General features: G+C 37.1%; 3 protein-coding genes and 1 long non-coding RNA gene across 10 annotated transcripts; 2 read left to right on the forward strand and 2 right to left on the reverse strand.

The window, feature by feature from the left end:
• The first annotated feature begins 401 nt into the window (after positions 1-401).
• On the forward strand, positions 402-1,236 carry LOC148916604 (uncharacterized). Its single transcript, XM_089052178.1, has one exon. The coding sequence runs from the start codon at positions 519-521 to the stop codon at positions 1,020-1,022; it is 504 nt and encodes a 167-aa protein (XP_088908304.1). The 5' UTR covers positions 402-518; the 3' UTR covers positions 1,023-1,236.
• Positions 1,237-1,310: 74 nt separating this feature from the next.
• On the reverse strand, positions 1,311-8,542 carry LOC103330575 (uncharacterized). 5 transcript variants are annotated; one of them, XM_016794746.2, is made up of 13 exons: positions 8,247-8,542; positions 7,275-7,458; positions 6,464-6,533; positions 5,376-5,569; positions 4,880-4,955; positions 4,697-4,780; positions 4,530-4,609; positions 3,726-3,852; positions 3,410-3,469; positions 3,255-3,305; positions 3,006-3,164; positions 2,297-2,429; positions 1,311-1,747 (listed from the first exon to the last, which is right to left on the reverse strand). In XM_016794746.2, the coding sequence occupies exons 2-13, from the start codon at positions 7,430-7,432 to the stop codon at positions 1,578-1,580; spliced, it is 1,362 nt and encodes a 453-aa protein (XP_016650232.2). In that variant the 5' UTR covers positions 7,433-7,458; positions 8,247-8,542; the 3' UTR covers positions 1,311-1,577. The 5 variants fall into 5 exon arrangements, with proteins under 5 accessions (XP_016650232.2, XP_008231393.2, XP_088908301.1 ...); XM_008233171.2 differs by having other exon boundaries at positions 5,376-5,573; positions 8,247-8,523; XM_089052175.1 differs by lacking the exon at positions 8,247-8,542 and adding an exon at positions 7,953-8,168 and having other exon boundaries at positions 5,376-5,573.
• A 2,448-nt stretch (positions 8,543-10,990) lies between these two features.
• LOC148916605 (uncharacterized) lies at positions 10,991-14,617 on the forward strand. Of its 2 annotated transcripts, none has more exons than XR_016127523.1 (2): positions 10,991-11,296; positions 14,149-14,617. It is a non-coding gene; the product is annotated as an uncharacterized LOC148916605 (long non-coding RNA). The 2 variants fall into 2 exon arrangements; XR_016127522.1 differs by lacking the exon at positions 14,149-14,617 and adding an exon at positions 11,628-11,957.
• Positions 14,573-15,792, reverse strand: LOC103330576 (non-specific lipid transfer protein GPI-anchored 14-like). Of its 2 annotated transcripts, none has more exons than XM_008233172.3 (3): positions 15,295-15,792; positions 15,003-15,107; positions 14,573-14,860 (listed from the first exon to the last, which is right to left on the reverse strand). In XM_008233172.3, the coding sequence occupies exons 1-3, from the start codon at positions 15,629-15,631 to the stop codon at positions 14,727-14,729; spliced, it is 576 nt and encodes a 191-aa protein (XP_008231394.2). In that variant the 5' UTR covers positions 15,632-15,792; the 3' UTR covers positions 14,573-14,726. The 2 variants fall into 2 exon arrangements, with proteins under 2 accessions (XP_008231394.2, XP_008231395.2); XM_008233173.3 differs by having other exon boundaries at positions 14,573-14,857; positions 15,295-15,791.

A 15,792-nucleotide genomic window follows, 5' to 3' on the forward strand; every position in this document is an offset into this window, starting at 1 on the left:
TTGGTGATTGTATCCTGCTTGTGTCCTAAATCTAAATGGCATCGTTCTTCTAAAACGGATGATCTGAAAGCATGAAGGTCACCTACCTAACCAGAGAAAAGAAAAAGGTGGCTAAGAAAAATACAAGCAGAGAGATTGACTGATCAAATCTAGAAAGGTGCCCTCTAGCTCAAATGGTGGACATAAACAAATAAATAATGAATGCATTTGGTGCGACTTCGCATCACCCTCTCTCAAGAATCAATTCCCCGCTAAAATATTTAGCATGAGTTACTTTTAAAGGGGAATGTAAGGTTTATTCCACCAGTTACAAGAGAAGAGACCTGCAGACAGGAGACATTTCACCTTCTGAGAAGAGATGCCAAACTACTCATCAATTGCTCCATCGCTAAGCAATCTCCTAGAAGTTAGAACCACCACATGTTTCTTAGAATTTATGATATCATGTGATATATTCCTCGCGGAGAACGGAACACTGCGGCGCACTCCCCTTAATTAAACAAAGCAGGGATAAATTAATGGGGAGTGAATGCAGCATCAACAAACGCTGTTATGATATTAGCATGTCAAAGAGGACTAGAAAGTCATTTCATCATAGTGTCCCAGTCCCAGATGCCAATCAAACTACTTGTGGAGAAATCATTCCTGCTCTTGAGAGCTTTCTGGATGGCAATGGAGGAGATCAGAGTTGTCCCTCAAAGTCGAGAGTTGAAGATGGTGATCAAGACAATGATAATCGTAAAAGCTTTAAGCAGCTGATCGATGGGGATGAAAAAGCAAAGCTGATCATCAAGTCGGGTGACCAAGGGAGCAGAGCAAGAAGTTCACTAGGCCAACACTTCACTGATGAAGAGAATCACCTTCAACTGGTCAAGAAGCAGCAAAAAGCAGTGGGTTTGCAAGGAGTGAAGCTGAAAAAATTGGTGAGTCGTTGTGCCAAAGTTTTTAGACATTTGGTCAAAGCCGAGAGCGATCCAACCCTAAGAGAACCTAGGCAGGCTGTTCTTCGTTTAACTATGTAAAGCAATAATCTTTACTTGCTGCCAGCTGAAATATTTTCCGGAGGCCAGTCATCTTCTGATTACAAATGCAACTTTAGTTTTGACCGTGGTCAAGACCTACATATTTGAGTCCTCTTTCAAATCTTTTCTAAAACGCTTTGTCTTCTCCTCTACATGTGTTCTATATATGCATACTGTGAAGATATGTTGAGCAATTAAGAGGTTATTCTTTTCAGTTTTGTGTAGTAAAAAATACTAGTATTAATTGATTCGCATGCCTAAATAATTGGCAAAACCATAGGCCGTAGGTGATATAAGGCCATCTCTGAACGTTCCTTGGAATTATAGAACTCAATAACACAAACAAATGAATATTTTGTGAAATAATTATATACAGAACTTCCTGCAGTCGTGCCATCAATGTATTCAACAAAGAATACAACCAAGTGAAGAATTGCACGGCTACATGATCAATTGCTGAAAAATTCTGCATCTCCTAAAGCACTGTAAAGCTAATTTCGGTCTCTTTTTGAACACATCATAGAACTTCGTGTCAAATTTGCTTTCTCGTAGAAGCTATACCAATAGAGGCTCCATTAAAGGTTTACAGGGAGCAGGTTGGAGTTTCATGGTGTAAGTAACTATCACAGAGATGAGTGAACAAACTGCCGGAACAAAACCCAAACCAAATCTTGTGACTGAGAAGTAGACATCATTTGAATGGTTTTCCTGTATGACTCGCGTACCTGCATGTAAAAAAGTTAACTATTGGCATACTAGAAGTCATCACTTTTCATTCCCGAGTTTTGGGAACCATGATTTAAGAAGTACATAAAACAACTCTACAATGTCTAACTTAATTAGGCCTAAAGAACCTGCATATGTGCGCCTCAATGCTATTCGACTAGTAATGAAATCACTCATTATATATGTTATATTTAATTTTGTCAAGTTTCGATGTGGGACTTCACATTCTTCAACAATGTGCACCCCACTAAGTAATGATTGGATCTATTTCCATGTACACCTACATTGATTTAAAGCTTAACCATCCGAAATATAGACTTCGAAATGCAATTTTTTATCTGAAAGGGAGATCCCACTACCCAAACTCTTTAAACCTGATGAACTAAGAACCACATAACAATTTTATAGATCCAGTTCAACAAAAGTAAGAAAAAACGCAAATAACCAATCATGTATCTTCCTAAATGCACACATATATTATTCAATAGAAACAGATGAGCATAAATATATGTTTAATATAGCAAATGATCCACAAAACTGTAACTTACTTTGATATGACTGAAGCACAAATAAGGCAAGCCCACACGAGATTTTGTCCATGAAGCTTAATGATCCACATACAAATGCGCAGCCATTGAGATCTCTGTCGATTAGAACACTTTGCATACTTACTCCAGTCACCTGTTACATCAAAATATGATTAAATCTGAATTTATAAGCAACTACTACGTTAATGGATTAAAAATGGCAGTATGTTTTCAAACCATTAGGATTTCCATCAATAAAAGCTCTAGTTTTCTCTAATATCAAGCTTCAGACTCGGAAATAGCTAAACGTAGAGTGAGAAATTTCAATCCCTAAAGGTCATTTCAAAGCAATCTACAGTGTTCTTACAGAGTTCTGAGCTGTCTCATGTTTTCAAATCCGTAGTACCACTTAAATCAACAGAGTAAACATCTATCATCTTTTACGTTGTTGACAAAATATCAGCTGGCAGGCATATGATATGGTCCAGCTTTCTAAGGGCAGTGTGCTCCTGACCCTTAATATTTGTTTCAAGTATTAATGTTAACATACTTCATATTTCTTGTCTTGAACCAATTGAAACCCTAATCCCAAAGAACCAAACGACTTAAATTTAATTAAGTTCAAAATCATGACAATGCTTCATCATCTTCCTTCCAAAAAGCAACCAATACGAAATGCACTTCAAAATTTCATGAAGCGAAGATGAAAGCACCAAATTTGACATCATACCATCATTAGAGCATTTGCTATGCCAATAGATACGGATATAACGTACATGAAAGCACTCATGCTTCCAGGTAAAAACAGGATCCCTGCCCCACAAAATATCCAAACAATGGCTCCAGCAGAATAGCAGGCCTTCAGGCATTGGCCAGTCCACGAGATCTCCTATAATATGAATACTTAATGGTTAGATATCAACACAACAAAGTACATACGAATAAGAATTTCAACAAACAAACTGAGTTTCATGGGGACCTGTAGTATTATAGATACGAGGAAGCTGCTAATGTAGATAATTGCAGGAACCTATTCCCATCAATTACAAAAGATAAATCAGTCTTGCATTCTTCAAAAATTAAATAATCTCTAACATCAGAAGAAATATAATGACAATATTTTTGTGGTAGTACCAGAGCTTTAGCTGATTGTGCCATGTGCAGATCATCTATAACATAGAATGCAAGATATGCCTGAACAAGAGAAAGCCATCTAGATATAAGAACTGCAAAGGTTGAGACAAAGACCTAGCAATAACTTCTATTATGCGGGGATAATATTGCAAAAGTGGTTTCCTAGGGAAGTCACTATCATAAGGGAGTTCTCAAGTTGGATGCTCTGTAGGGACTATCAGCTGTCCCTTTCTTATTAGATACAGTAAAAATTGAGTTATTTCTTTTCATGAAGAAAAACAAGCATCAAAAAGAGGGAGAAAAAAAAAGTCCTGACCTGTGAAACATTGACCACTAGTCTGGTAAGCACATAAACAAGAGCAACCTGATAATACAGAACTCTCTTGAACCAGTATGTCCATGAAATCCTTGAATGATTATTTCCTTGTAAGGTTACTTTTAATCTGCACGTGTAATAAACTTGATTAGTACAATCAACTATCAACAGTTGGATAGTTACAACTTACAAGATTTTAAGGATTATTACAGAAAAAATATGCTTCACTTTTTAGAAACATACACAGTAACATTTGAAATCTGAGAACAAACCACTAATGTGGATACATGCCTAAAGGCTAACAACATAAAGAATACTAATGATGGACTTTCTGATAAAGATAGGGAAAGAACAGAGGAGAAAATTGAATAAATAGAGAGCAAAACAGTTGATGAATCAGCAACAGCCAACAGTTAAACCAAGAACAGGGAGAAAGTCTTGCTGCTTCTGGACCTCTGACCTGTAAGACGCTAGAATGGTTTTTTGAGAACTCAGTGAGAGTGAAAATCAGGGAGCAATCTAGTGCTATTTTGTTGGGTTTCAACAACAGGGGGCCTGGGAATCAGAAACAGGTAAGCCGAGAATGAGCAAATCAGGAAGAAATAGGTGTTGACAGAAGAGCAATTGTTCAAATCCCCACACGGGTGCAGGGGGCCTGATAGACAGGTGCTTTTGTAAAATAAATACAAATATTCTTCTTGCAGCCCACATAAAAAAATGCTTCTTATAATATGATAATGATAAATAAAAATCAGTATTTGGTGAACATTATGAATCAAAAGTGAAAAAGAAAAATCAGCAAACCTTGGCTCTTTGGTTCCGAGATGAAATATACCCACAAAGCAGCATCCTATGAAGATTGACAAATATGCAATCCACCGGTACTGCTCATTTGCGATAGTGATGTGATGGACATGCTTGAAGGGAAGCCCTTAATAGGTAGATCACAAATGCTTAGAAGATGACAATACCTGATTTTCAATGTCGGCATGTGTGCTTGCCATAGTGACACCAAAGACTATAAAAGCAACTGCATACAGGCTGAGGTTGGCAACCTTTAAAAGGTTTAAAAAATTTCAATAAACACAAACACAAAAAAAAAAAAAAAAACATGGAGCTGATTAATCAATTCAAAAATTCAAAGGGAAACTAACCATAGTAAAAGCATTTCGACAGCTAGCTAGGATCACTCTGCTTGTTGAATTCAGTGTAATGCAATTCAACATAGACCTGCAATAGAACAGTTATTTTTCATAAGTGCTCAGATATTCCAAAGCCCAAAAGAACATGCCTTTTCATTTTTTTTTCCCTAAAATGAGGGGGTGGGGGGAGCAGGCTCACTAATGCTCCAAGCTTATTGCATTTCAGAAAATAGCTCTGTTCACTCTATGTAATAATCAGTCCTAAAACGAATGAACGACAAACATGAATCAAGGAAAAAAAAATACAAACTACATAGCAAACTGAAAATGGCAATGCCGCCATTTCAAGTTTCAATTTGTTAGAAAAACAAAAACAGGATCTGTGTAGGTCATTTCAATTATAACAGAGGATGAAGATGTTTTGTTCTTCAACAACACTAGGTTCACCATCTTATCAAATGGTGTTACACTTATAAAATTTTACTGTAAACTTTGAGGAAGTACTTACATGTGTGAAACCTGAGCAGCTGCCCAACCCACATTAAATATAGCAGCAAACATACTGTAACCAACAGTTCGCAATGTTGATGAAGAGGTACCAAAAATTTTACAGGGCAATGCAACCACCAAAAACAGAAGAAAAAGAAATAGCAACCAAAACAGAGCCTGCACCATGCCACAATTTGAAATGTCCAAACCTGTCTATCTATCAAGTTAAAAATAGAAACAGAATATTATTGCCCAAAAAAAGGGGTGGTTGCAATTGCCAAAACTGAAAAGGAAATAAGCAAATTTCACAATAATTAATTGGTTTTTTTTTCTTCTGGCCCGTTATGATTTCAATTATTTGGGAAATAGAATAGGTGGATCAGATCACAAAGGCCTTGTCATTCTACTCTTGCATCTGCAGCTAGAACAGAGATCAATGAAGTCTTTACTAGATTCTGAACAAATTTTCCTGTCTTCTCATGTGGTTATATAACACTGTCCAAAAATCATCTCGATTCGATAGTCTCTATATTTCCCCCAATCAAAAAGGACGTGATCCTTGAACATATAATAACCATATCTAATACCACCAGCTTGTCCATAAATACATATGGACTCGAAAAACAAATAAAAAAGCTGCTCAATGCTATAATTTCCTATTCCATTATCATGATAGAAGCAAAAGCACAAAATTTAGGCCATGTAAAATGACTGGGCAAGGAAAAAGCCATGTGAAGTGCAGCCAAAAATTACAGAAGAGTAGAGGATAAATGCACAGAGACCAATGGGGTGTTAGTTGGACTGGTCAAGGCCTTTAGTGTGCTCCCAAGTGGTCCTGGGTTCAAGCTCCCATGGTACTTGTGTGTGTGTGAGTTTCCCCCCTTCCCCCTCCCCCTTCCTAAATTTGGGCAAAAAAAAATTGCACAGAGAGAACAACATTTTACAAGTAATTGTAAAACTAAGTGCTTTATTGAAGAATAGTGAAAAATGGATAGGAACGAGTGTCAGAATGTATGCAAAGAAGCAATGGGCCAGATAAGAAATATCAGTTTGTACGCTGCACAATAACTCATCATGCATGTAGGATATAATTTATAACTAAGATACCAGTTCGCCAGCAAATATGGTTGCAAATCCATCAGCTATTTGACCAGAAAGCATAACCGTAGCAGCATCCCTAGATCGAAATTAGAAAAATATATAACAGTTATACAGTCGAAACAGAAAATGCAACTTAAAGAAACAGATCTGTAGAGCTCGATGATACAAAATGCTGAAACAATAAGATGATAATACAATAATGTTGAGAATAGCAAATCCCACAACGGGAGTTCTAAGCCTTGCATCACAGTCCCATTTGTCAATTGGTTTTTGGTTTGGATGCTCTAACTATAACACGTGCTTCACGTCACCCTATATAATTGATCCATGTGCTTAGTTATTTTCAGCCACACGTGAGCAGGCATGTTGAGAATATAAAGTCCCGTGTTGAGGAATTTTAAGTCTTCCATCCAAATTTAGATGGTCTTTGTATGATAATGAGATAGTATTCCCGGAAAAAGTTAGTCTAAATCATCCTGACAAGCTTATCTGCATTCTCTCCTATCTGACAATTGTAGACAAACCCTCAACAGGGGCTAATCACCTTCATTTTTGCGACCTGATTATATATATATTTTTTCATATATACAAATCTAGTCCTACTTTTCCTACCACAGAAACTCTGCATTAAAATGGGCAATTTGTAGCATAATGTGTTTCTAGTACTTGAAAGTTTCACTGACATGACATCCAAGCTCATTCACCATAATCTGTCTGTATGTATGTATGTATGTATTACAACATAAGCAAGAGTGCACATGTCAATGTGTGTGCACAAACACATACATACAAACTAAGTGATATCACTGATATGTACCTTGGGGACAGTCCAATATCTGTCAGATACAATAAGAGATATGTAAACCAACAGGAAGCAGTAATGTCATTGAGCATATGCCCCACGCCATAATAAGTGACAGTACATCTTCCAAGAGGCTTGGTGAATGAATCATCCTCTTCAGTGGAATCAGCCATAAGGGCAGTTTCAAACTAAAGGAAACCTGCAAAGCATGTTTTATTAAGCTTCTGAGAGGAAACTCTAGTTGGAATTGCAAAACTGCATTCTATTGAAATTTTGCATTCTCATCTTTTTATCCAGGTTAAGTAAACCATACTGTAACTAGCTTTCTTTAATTGTTCACTTCTCGGCAATATATGGTTCTAAAAATTTATCAACATATTCATTGAATTGGTCCTTGTTTTACCAGCACAAGAAATTAAAATTTTGGTAAATTGATCTGATATATTTCCCCCATTGGCCATCGAAAGAAAAAGAGAGATATGTCACAGAAACATTTATTTGGACCTTTTTTTATCCGTAGTTTATTATAAACTCTAGGTGCTGCATAAGAGAAATAGAAGGAACTCTGAGGAACAAGTAACAGGAAGATAAATAAACATGACATTGAACAATAAAAACAAAGGTCAAAGCAATATATCAAGATTTCACGAGCAGAGCATGAAGTTAAGAATTTTTAGTAACAGAATTTCAAACCTAAGGAAGAAAATTATGTTACTAAGCCAACAATTGAATAACTAGTGAACCAGGAGCTTCATCATCTTATGAATTAATAGGCTCTACAAAAGATAAAGTAAACGTGTTGGATCAGATACTAAAGACAGAGCAAGCAAGTAAAAGAAGAAGAAACAAGAAATTGCAATTGCAATTGCATATGCCGGAAGAAGAACACGCAAGTAGAAAACCGACGACAAATGCTGCTGGCATGGAAAACCAAAGCTTAAAATATCAGAAAGATACTTGTAGTAAGTGGAAGGGAACGAAGGATACCTATCAAGGGTGGTTGTTGACTCGGGTGGTTACTGCTCAGGAACAGGAAAGAGCAGAGGAGACCCGCAAAAACAAAAACAAAAACGATCAAAACATATGCCAAAAGGAAATCCCCGGTGGGTCTTTGTAGATATCTCCGGACAAATTTATAGTCTTCTTGTGTTATCTTAGATTCTTTGTGGACAGAATAAGGTTCTCTATTTTGGCGTCAAGAAGAAATCCTCTTGTTATTTTTTTCTTCTCTTAACGAAGTTGTCATTGTTAATTTTTTTTCTTTGGTCAGAGTGTGCCGTCATGAAGCCCATAACTGATCTCGGAAATTTAAAGCGCTAGAATTGAAAAGTTTTAAAAGACAGTATTGTCCCCTCTGACATATGCCTATAAACAAAAGGGTTGGACTTATTGAAGCGAGCACAAGATAAGAAAAATGGAAACAAAGTAAAGTGGATGAGTTGAATGCCTCACATCGTATATGCCTAATCTACTGTCGAAAGGGTCCCACTTTGTTCATCAAGTTTCAACCATCAACAGCCAGTCCTTCTTCCTTCCCATAAGTTTGAATGACAGAGAGTGCACGTTGTTGCAACTTGCAACTTGCAACTGCTAGGCATCACCGTCAAATAAAGATAGTCATGGTCCAACCATGACCGGTGGGTTTGTTTTTTTCTTTATATTTTTATTTTTCTTCTTACTGAATTATAAAATGCTTTCAAATTAGGGATTGGCTGAAACCCAACAAGACTACCCAACTAAAACCTACATAAGTCTTCTTCTTTCTTCGTCAAGACCTACATAAGTCTTCAGAAAGTAAATACCTAATGGAAATAGGAGGGGCGCACCCATAGGGATGGCATAAATCCCTGCGGGGGGCGGATCCCCGTCCCTAATTAGGGGAGATTTCAAGACAAAACAGGTATCGGCTATCGGAATTCATGAACTTGAAAAATCCTCGACGGGTATGGAATGGGAATGGTATTAGCATCCCTGTCCCCAAACTCAACCCAAAAATATATAAGTTTATATTTAATAAATAAACATTTATATTTTTAAGATGATCATGATGAAGATTTGGATTATATATATTTATATTTATATTTATATTTATTTTGTCAAATTGAATTGATGTGATTTTGAATAGTTGAGTTGAACTTTATAGGTAATTTGGATGTGCTAATGATAATTTAATATAAAATTTAATGTTAAAATATATGATAATTATTTTTTATTGAAAAAAAAATCGGGAATTCGGGGCGGGTATAAGAGATAGTCCCCTGACGAGGATGTGGATGGGGATTCCCCAAAACTTATGAAACGAGAATGGGTTCGGGGCAGGTATGGGGGATATTCCCCAGATGGGGACGGGGATAGGGATTCCCCGAAACTTATTAAAGGGAGATGGGTTCAAAGACAAGGATGGTATTGTCATACCTGACCCGTTGCCATCCTTACAACCAAGTGTCACATATCACAAATTTAATCAAAGTATTGCAAGGCTCTCAACCTCCAACGAAAGATATTAAGGGATTATTGAAAAGCTTATAGATTTAAGCCATCTCCAGTTATAGGGCTAAATGTAGTTCATGGCTATAAATTTAGCTCTCCAAAATATTAATTTTTTAAAGAATAGTGTGGAGTTAAATTTTTCCACCTCCAACAATGCAAAACTATTTTTTAGGGTCCTTCATATTTTATTATTTTGAGAAAAACTATGGTACAACACTCATACATTCCATAATTATGTATTGTTTAAAAATTAAACTAGTATTTAGAGATAATATTCCATATATGACACGTGTACGGTTTTTTTTTTATACACAAAACGAATTTAAAACTTTTTAAAAGGTTTTAAATAAAATAAAAAAGTAACTTTTCAATCAATGATTCTGAATGGTCAGAAACCAATATATATATATATATATATATATATTAAAACAAAACGAATTTGAAAACATTTAAAAAGGTTATTTTTTATAAAAAAAATAAATAATAAAAAACCTAATAGCTAGCTGATGTCATCAATGACATCATGAGCCTTTAATATTGGCTATTGGATATGCGATTGCACGAAATGTTTTGTTCTTACCACGCGTGATACTTTCTTTCTTAGAAAGCACATGTATTGGGCCCACAAAATAATTTATCCTAGGCCAAAACTGAACTACAAGTAGCCTTGTTAGAGGCTAAAGGCCAAATATGGCCCTCCAAATTTAATTTTTTTTTTTAAACCCATGACTAGAGATGAGTTTTGCATTATTTTAAGGTTATATTTGACCAATGACCTTATTCGACACCTCTACTGTTAACCCATGACGTGACCATAGAAAGACCACAAATTAAAGAAAATTGATAAAATAAATCATTAAAAATGATAGATTTACTTGCATAGTGAGGAAGGGTTGTCGAGAGAGAACGAAAGAGATTAAATAAATAAGTGATCACTACTAAGACACTATTAGTATGTGGTGGCGTATTTAAATGAAAGGCATCTATGCAAATATGAGATAGTAGGTTTATAACAAAATAAATTTGTTGCAGTTTTATGCAAGGGCGGATGCACGTTGGGATAATAGGGGTCGACGACCCTTGGAAAGTTGGAAAGGGACTCCATGAACGCCCCTTTGGACAGCTGCTGGACGACCCTTGTATGCACACCAACCTGCTCGACGAAAGTCCTGTGCCATTGCTTCCTCTACTATGCACTGGTTGTGCCTTGCGCTCGAGCATTGTGCGTCTCTTTTTTTTTTAACGAGCCTTGCCAAACGACGTCGTTTGGTTCAACGCTTAGTCAAAATATTTTTATTGACCTGGCCTCGAAACAACATTGTTTTGGGCCAGGTTTTAAAAAGAAAAAGAAAAAAAGAACACAGCTTCACTTACCGACTCTGCACAACACCTCCTAACCCTTCATTCCCAATTTCATAGCTCTTCCCACCCTCTCAAACCCTAACCTTTCCCAACCTCTGACAACCTCCATCAACTCTTTGCCGGTGGCCCAGTGCCGATCACCTACACCTTGTGTCGCCGTCCGCCGCCCTTTTTTTCAACTACAAGTAAGCAAGGCAAAATTTATATTAATAATTATAGTGATAATATATTGTTGATATTGAATTTTTTTTTTAAATGTAATGAAATTTATGGATATGGATATGAATCATATTGATGGATAATGGAGATTGATTGAGTTTATGCTTGATTGATAATGTGAATTGATTGAGTATATTGAATATTGATTGATTTTGATATGATAATTTGGTATATTGAATATTGATTGATATGCGTTTAGGGAGTATATTGAATATTGAGAGTGGGTTATTGACATTTTCATATTCATATAATAATTTGGATAAAAATTAATGATTGATTGAATTAATTGATTTGTAGATTTATGGAACGATTCTATAAAATAAAAATTATCTACGGATAGTCCTTCTCCATCTAATCTAGGTATTTCAAATGCAAGACCAATTGAAGTAGATGAGATATTAGCTAATCTTCAAGCAAACCCTGGACTAAGAACTTGAATGACGGATTGTGGTCCTAATATTCGGGATGAGATCCGAAGAGCATATTTATATTGAGAGAGATGTTTTTGTTTGTATTGATAACAAAACTATAATGCAACGTTTTCAAAATATGAAAACTCCTTGTGGACAATTGTAACTTGTATTATTGGTTTTGTTATGAATTATGAATAAAAGTACTATCTTTCTATCTTTTTAGCATTATTTTCTTTGTAGAAAAATTTCAAAGCTTTTACACTAAGCCCCTTTTTGCCACATAATTCTGGATCCGCCACTAGTTTTATGTTCATACCCATTTCAGCTGAAAATTCTTATGTGAGGAGGGGTTGTTGGGGTAGGGGTGGGGTTAGGCCTAGGCAACTAAACCCACCCATGTTGTTGGCTGGAAATCACCCATTGAATCAAGCTCTACGGTTCATCTTTTCCGAACATTGATGGTTCCATTGATTGGTCAGTTTGTTGAGAAATCAACTCGGTTTCTTGGTGAGATTTGACCAATGATGACCATAAACAGAAAGAGAAGAAAGGTGGTGAGGCGATGCGACGACAAGGCAAAGTTGACCATGCATTGGTGGAAGAGAGAGGAAGGGAAAATTTGAGAGAGAGAGAGAGAGAGAGAGAGAGAGAGAGAGAGAGAGAGATAGATAGATAGATAGATAGATAGATAGATAGATAGATAACAGCTAGCAGAGGCGATTGAGGAAGAATTAGAGCAACACGCACGTAAGGGCAAATCGAGTAAACTATACGTTTAGGTGCCAAGCTCTGATTTGAGCCCATGACTCGTCAGTGTGAAGAAAACGGCGTCACAAGTCAAACTCACTCTCATATGAGAGAATAACTAGTTTTATGTTCATACCCATTTCAGCTGAAAATTCTTATGTGAGGAGGGGTTGTTGGGGTAGGGGTAGGGTTAGGCCTAGGCAACTGAACCCACCCATGTTGTTGGCTGGAAATCACCCATTGAATCAAGCTCTACGGTTCATCTTTTCCGAACATTGATGGTTCCATTGATTGGTCAGTTTGTTGAGAAATCAACTCGGTTTCTTGGTGAGATTTGACCAATGATGACCATAAACAGAAAGAGAAGAAAGGTGGTGAGGCGATGCGACGACAAGGCAAAGTTGACCATGCATTGGTGGAAGAGAGAGGAAGGGAAAACTTGGAGAGAGAGAGAGAGAGAGATATATATATATATATATATAGATAGATAGATAGATAGATAATAGCTAGCAGAGGCGATTGAGGAAGAATTAGAGCAACACGCACGTAAGGGCAAATCGAGTAAACTATACGTTTAGGTGCCAAGCTCTGATTTGAGCCCATGACTCGTCAGTGTGAAGAAAACGGCGTCACAAGTCAAACTCACTCTCATATGAGAGAATAACTAGTTTTATGTTCATACCCATTTCAGCTGAAAATTATTAAGTGATGAGGGGTTGTTGGGGTAGGGGTAGGGTTAGGCCTAGGCAACTGAACCCACCCATGTTGTTGGCTGGAAATCACCCATTGAATCAAGCTCTACAGTTCATCTTTTCCGAACATTGATGGTTCCATTGATTGGTCAGTTTGTTGAGAAATCAACTCGGTTTCTTGGTGAGATTTGACCAATGATGACCATAAACAGAAAGAGAAGAAAGGTGGTGAGGCGATGTGACGACAAGGCAAAGTTGACCATGCATTGGTGGAAGAGAGAGGAAGGGAAAAGTTGGAGAGAGAGAGAGAGAGAGATATATATATATATATATATAGATAGATAGATAGATAGATAACAGCTAGCAGAGGCGATTGAGGAAGAATTAGAGCAACACGCACGTAAGGGCAAATCGAGTAAACTATACGTTTAGGTGCCAAGCTCTGATTTGAGCCCATGACTCGTCAGTGTGAAGAAAACGGTGTCACAAGTCAAACTCACTCTCATATGAGAGAATAGGGGTGGGGACATGGAGAGAATATGGGCGGGTTCAATTCGACAGCCAAACTGAGAGGCACAAACCAACGATCGAACCAACAACGGCTTAAGGGCTGCAATAGTGTTAGGGTGATATTAGGATTTTTTAATAAATAAATATATATTTTTTAATTTTATTCGAATGATACTATTAAATATGTTACGAATACTGAATTTGAATGAAGAAGTGTTGTGGTGCAGTGGTAAATGGTTTTGTGAGTTGGAGGTTAGGGGTTTGAAACCTTCTTACTCTAACTTTAACATATTTAACATTTTTAGCCACTGTCGCTCTCATTCTCATTTTCATTCTTCCTCTTTTTTCTCTATACTAACACAAAAAATAAAAACTAAAATTGAAATGATTATAAAATAAAAACTAAAATTGAAATGGTTATAAATGATACTAAGCAAATCTGCCTGACTGATGCAGTTCAGCGAGTTTGACCAGTTTCTTGGTGGAAATGCCCAACCATAGGTCGAATTGTGGTTGTTTGCCTTTGAAAAGTCGCCCCGATCTCAATTCTCTCTTCACATGCGTATAGTTGGGGCGGACCTATAGTGGGGGAAGGGTGGACCCCCGCAAGCCGGAAACCACTTCCTGGGGAAAAAAATTTGACCCCTGCTAGTCGCTAGTCCAGGAGCCCACCACCTGTTCGATGGTTTGTCCCAAAGAGGTGCTACTGCCTTCTGGCCTTTCAATTTAATTGATTTTTTATTTAAAAATATTGTTTAAAAGATAACCTAGAAGGTAACGATTACAATTGTTGAACAGAAAGTCGGAGGGAGAGCTTGTGTATTCTTTGCTCGTACTATTTTTTTCTTCATATATAAATTGTAATTTGCACGAGTACATGTATATGGAAGCCCTTGAAGAAAGAGCTGAGTTATGTTTTTATTTATTCTTGGAACGAAAATCATAAGTCATACAATGAAGGCAAGGCAGTTACTATGTCAACCTGTCTCAAAATCTGAGGTTCTGATAAAAGAGTTTAATCCGACTACAAGTATCTAGATGAACAAGTAGAAAACCAGTAAGGCGAAACACCAGGACGAGTCTCTTTCTTTCCACTGCAACACACCGACTTTGTTTCGGCTGCTAGAACTTGACCCCAAACTTTTGGCACTGGCGGGAGCCTCAACTGCTACGTAGGAAAAGAACCCAAAATTGTCATATTCAGTTCATTATTTAAGAAGAAAATAAGAGTCTAATAATTCTTCAACATCACGGTTCACGATTGTGAAATCTGAATATGAAAATATGAAGTGAATGATTTTATATAGTACCACTAGGACTTGGAGCAAGACTCGAGTTGGCAGTTTGAGTAGAGTTCCTTTCCAATTGGTAGAAAACTTGAGCTTCTGGTGATTTAGGATCCAAATGCAGAAGTTCTGTATACATACATATATATATATATATCAATATAATCAACCAAAAGGAAAGTGTCAAAATTACTAGTAAAAACTGGCTCATTCCATCCCAAATCAACATAGGCAACTAGAAATCATCGACTATATTGCAATTTCTCGGGGTTTCGATTTTTGTAATTTTAGTAGTGTAGTAGGGTGTTGAACATACCGGGACACTTTGAGACATTAGCAGGGACCTGGCAAACGGAAGGCAGGCCCAAAGCAAGCGTGACATTTATCTGCAGACCCAGTTCTGGATCATTGCGATCTTTAATGATAACGCAAAGGCATTTCTTATTGCTGTTGAGGACTTGCTTGAGACCACTGCAACAGTCTGGTGTTGGGGACTTAGCTTGGCCTTGAACGTAAGGCAGACACGTGGCCATCCCTACTAACTGCTGCGTACATTCGTCTCTATCTTTTGCTGAATCTGCTGCTGCCATTCCCAAGCTTATTGATATAATTTGCAGCAGGACCAGGACGACTGGTAGTCTCACCAATGCCATTTTGTGCAACAAATTTATGAATATAGCAGCAAATTAATGCAAACCCAAGATGTTAGATCACAAGAATGGAGGAGTTCCAAATCCACTAGATGCTTCGGCTATTTATATGCAAGAGAAATTGAGGTGGTAGACTGGTGGTGGTGTGGTGGCCTTTGGGTCAT

Source organism: Prunus mume, linkage group LG5 (assembly GCF_029339155.1).
Source record: "Prunus mume cultivar Tortuosa linkage group LG5, ASM2933915v1, whole genome shotgun sequence".
NCBI classification, from domain to species: Eukaryota; Viridiplantae; Streptophyta; class Magnoliopsida; order Rosales; family Rosaceae; genus Prunus; species Prunus mume.

What these genes read in the sequence shown, in the direction of transcription:
- LOC148916604 (XM_089052178.1), top strand. Translation starts at nt 519, where the DNA reads ATGGGGAGTGAATGCAGCATCAACAAACGCTGTTATGATATTAGCATG.
- LOC103330576 (XM_008233172.3), bottom strand. Translation starts at nt 15,631, where the DNA reads ATGGCATTGGTGAGACTACCAGTCGTCCTGGTCCTGCTGCAAATTATA. An exon ending in TAATGTCTCAAAGTGTCCCG is followed by an intron (nt 15,108 to 15,294) that starts GTATGTTCAACA and finishes GTATGTATACAG; the next exon opens with AACTTCTGCATTTGGATCCT. An exon ending in TCTTGCTCCAAGTCCTAGTG is followed by an intron (nt 14,861 to 15,002) that starts GTACTATATAAA and finishes TTTCCTACGTAG; the next exon opens with CAGTTGAGGCTCCCGCCAGT.
- LOC103330575 (XM_016794746.2), bottom strand. Translation starts at nt 7,432, where the DNA reads ATGGCTGATTCCACTGAAGAGGATGATTCATTCACCAAGCCTCTTGGA. An exon ending in GATATTGGACTGTCCCCAAG is followed by an intron (nt 6,534 to 7,274) that starts GTACATATCAGT and finishes ATTTCGATCTAG; the next exon opens with GGATGCTGCTACGGTTATGC. An exon ending in GTCGAAATGCTTTTACTATG is followed by an intron (nt 4,781 to 4,879) that starts GTTAGTTTCCCT and finishes AACCTTTTAAAG; the next exon opens with GTTGCCAACCTCAGCCTGTA.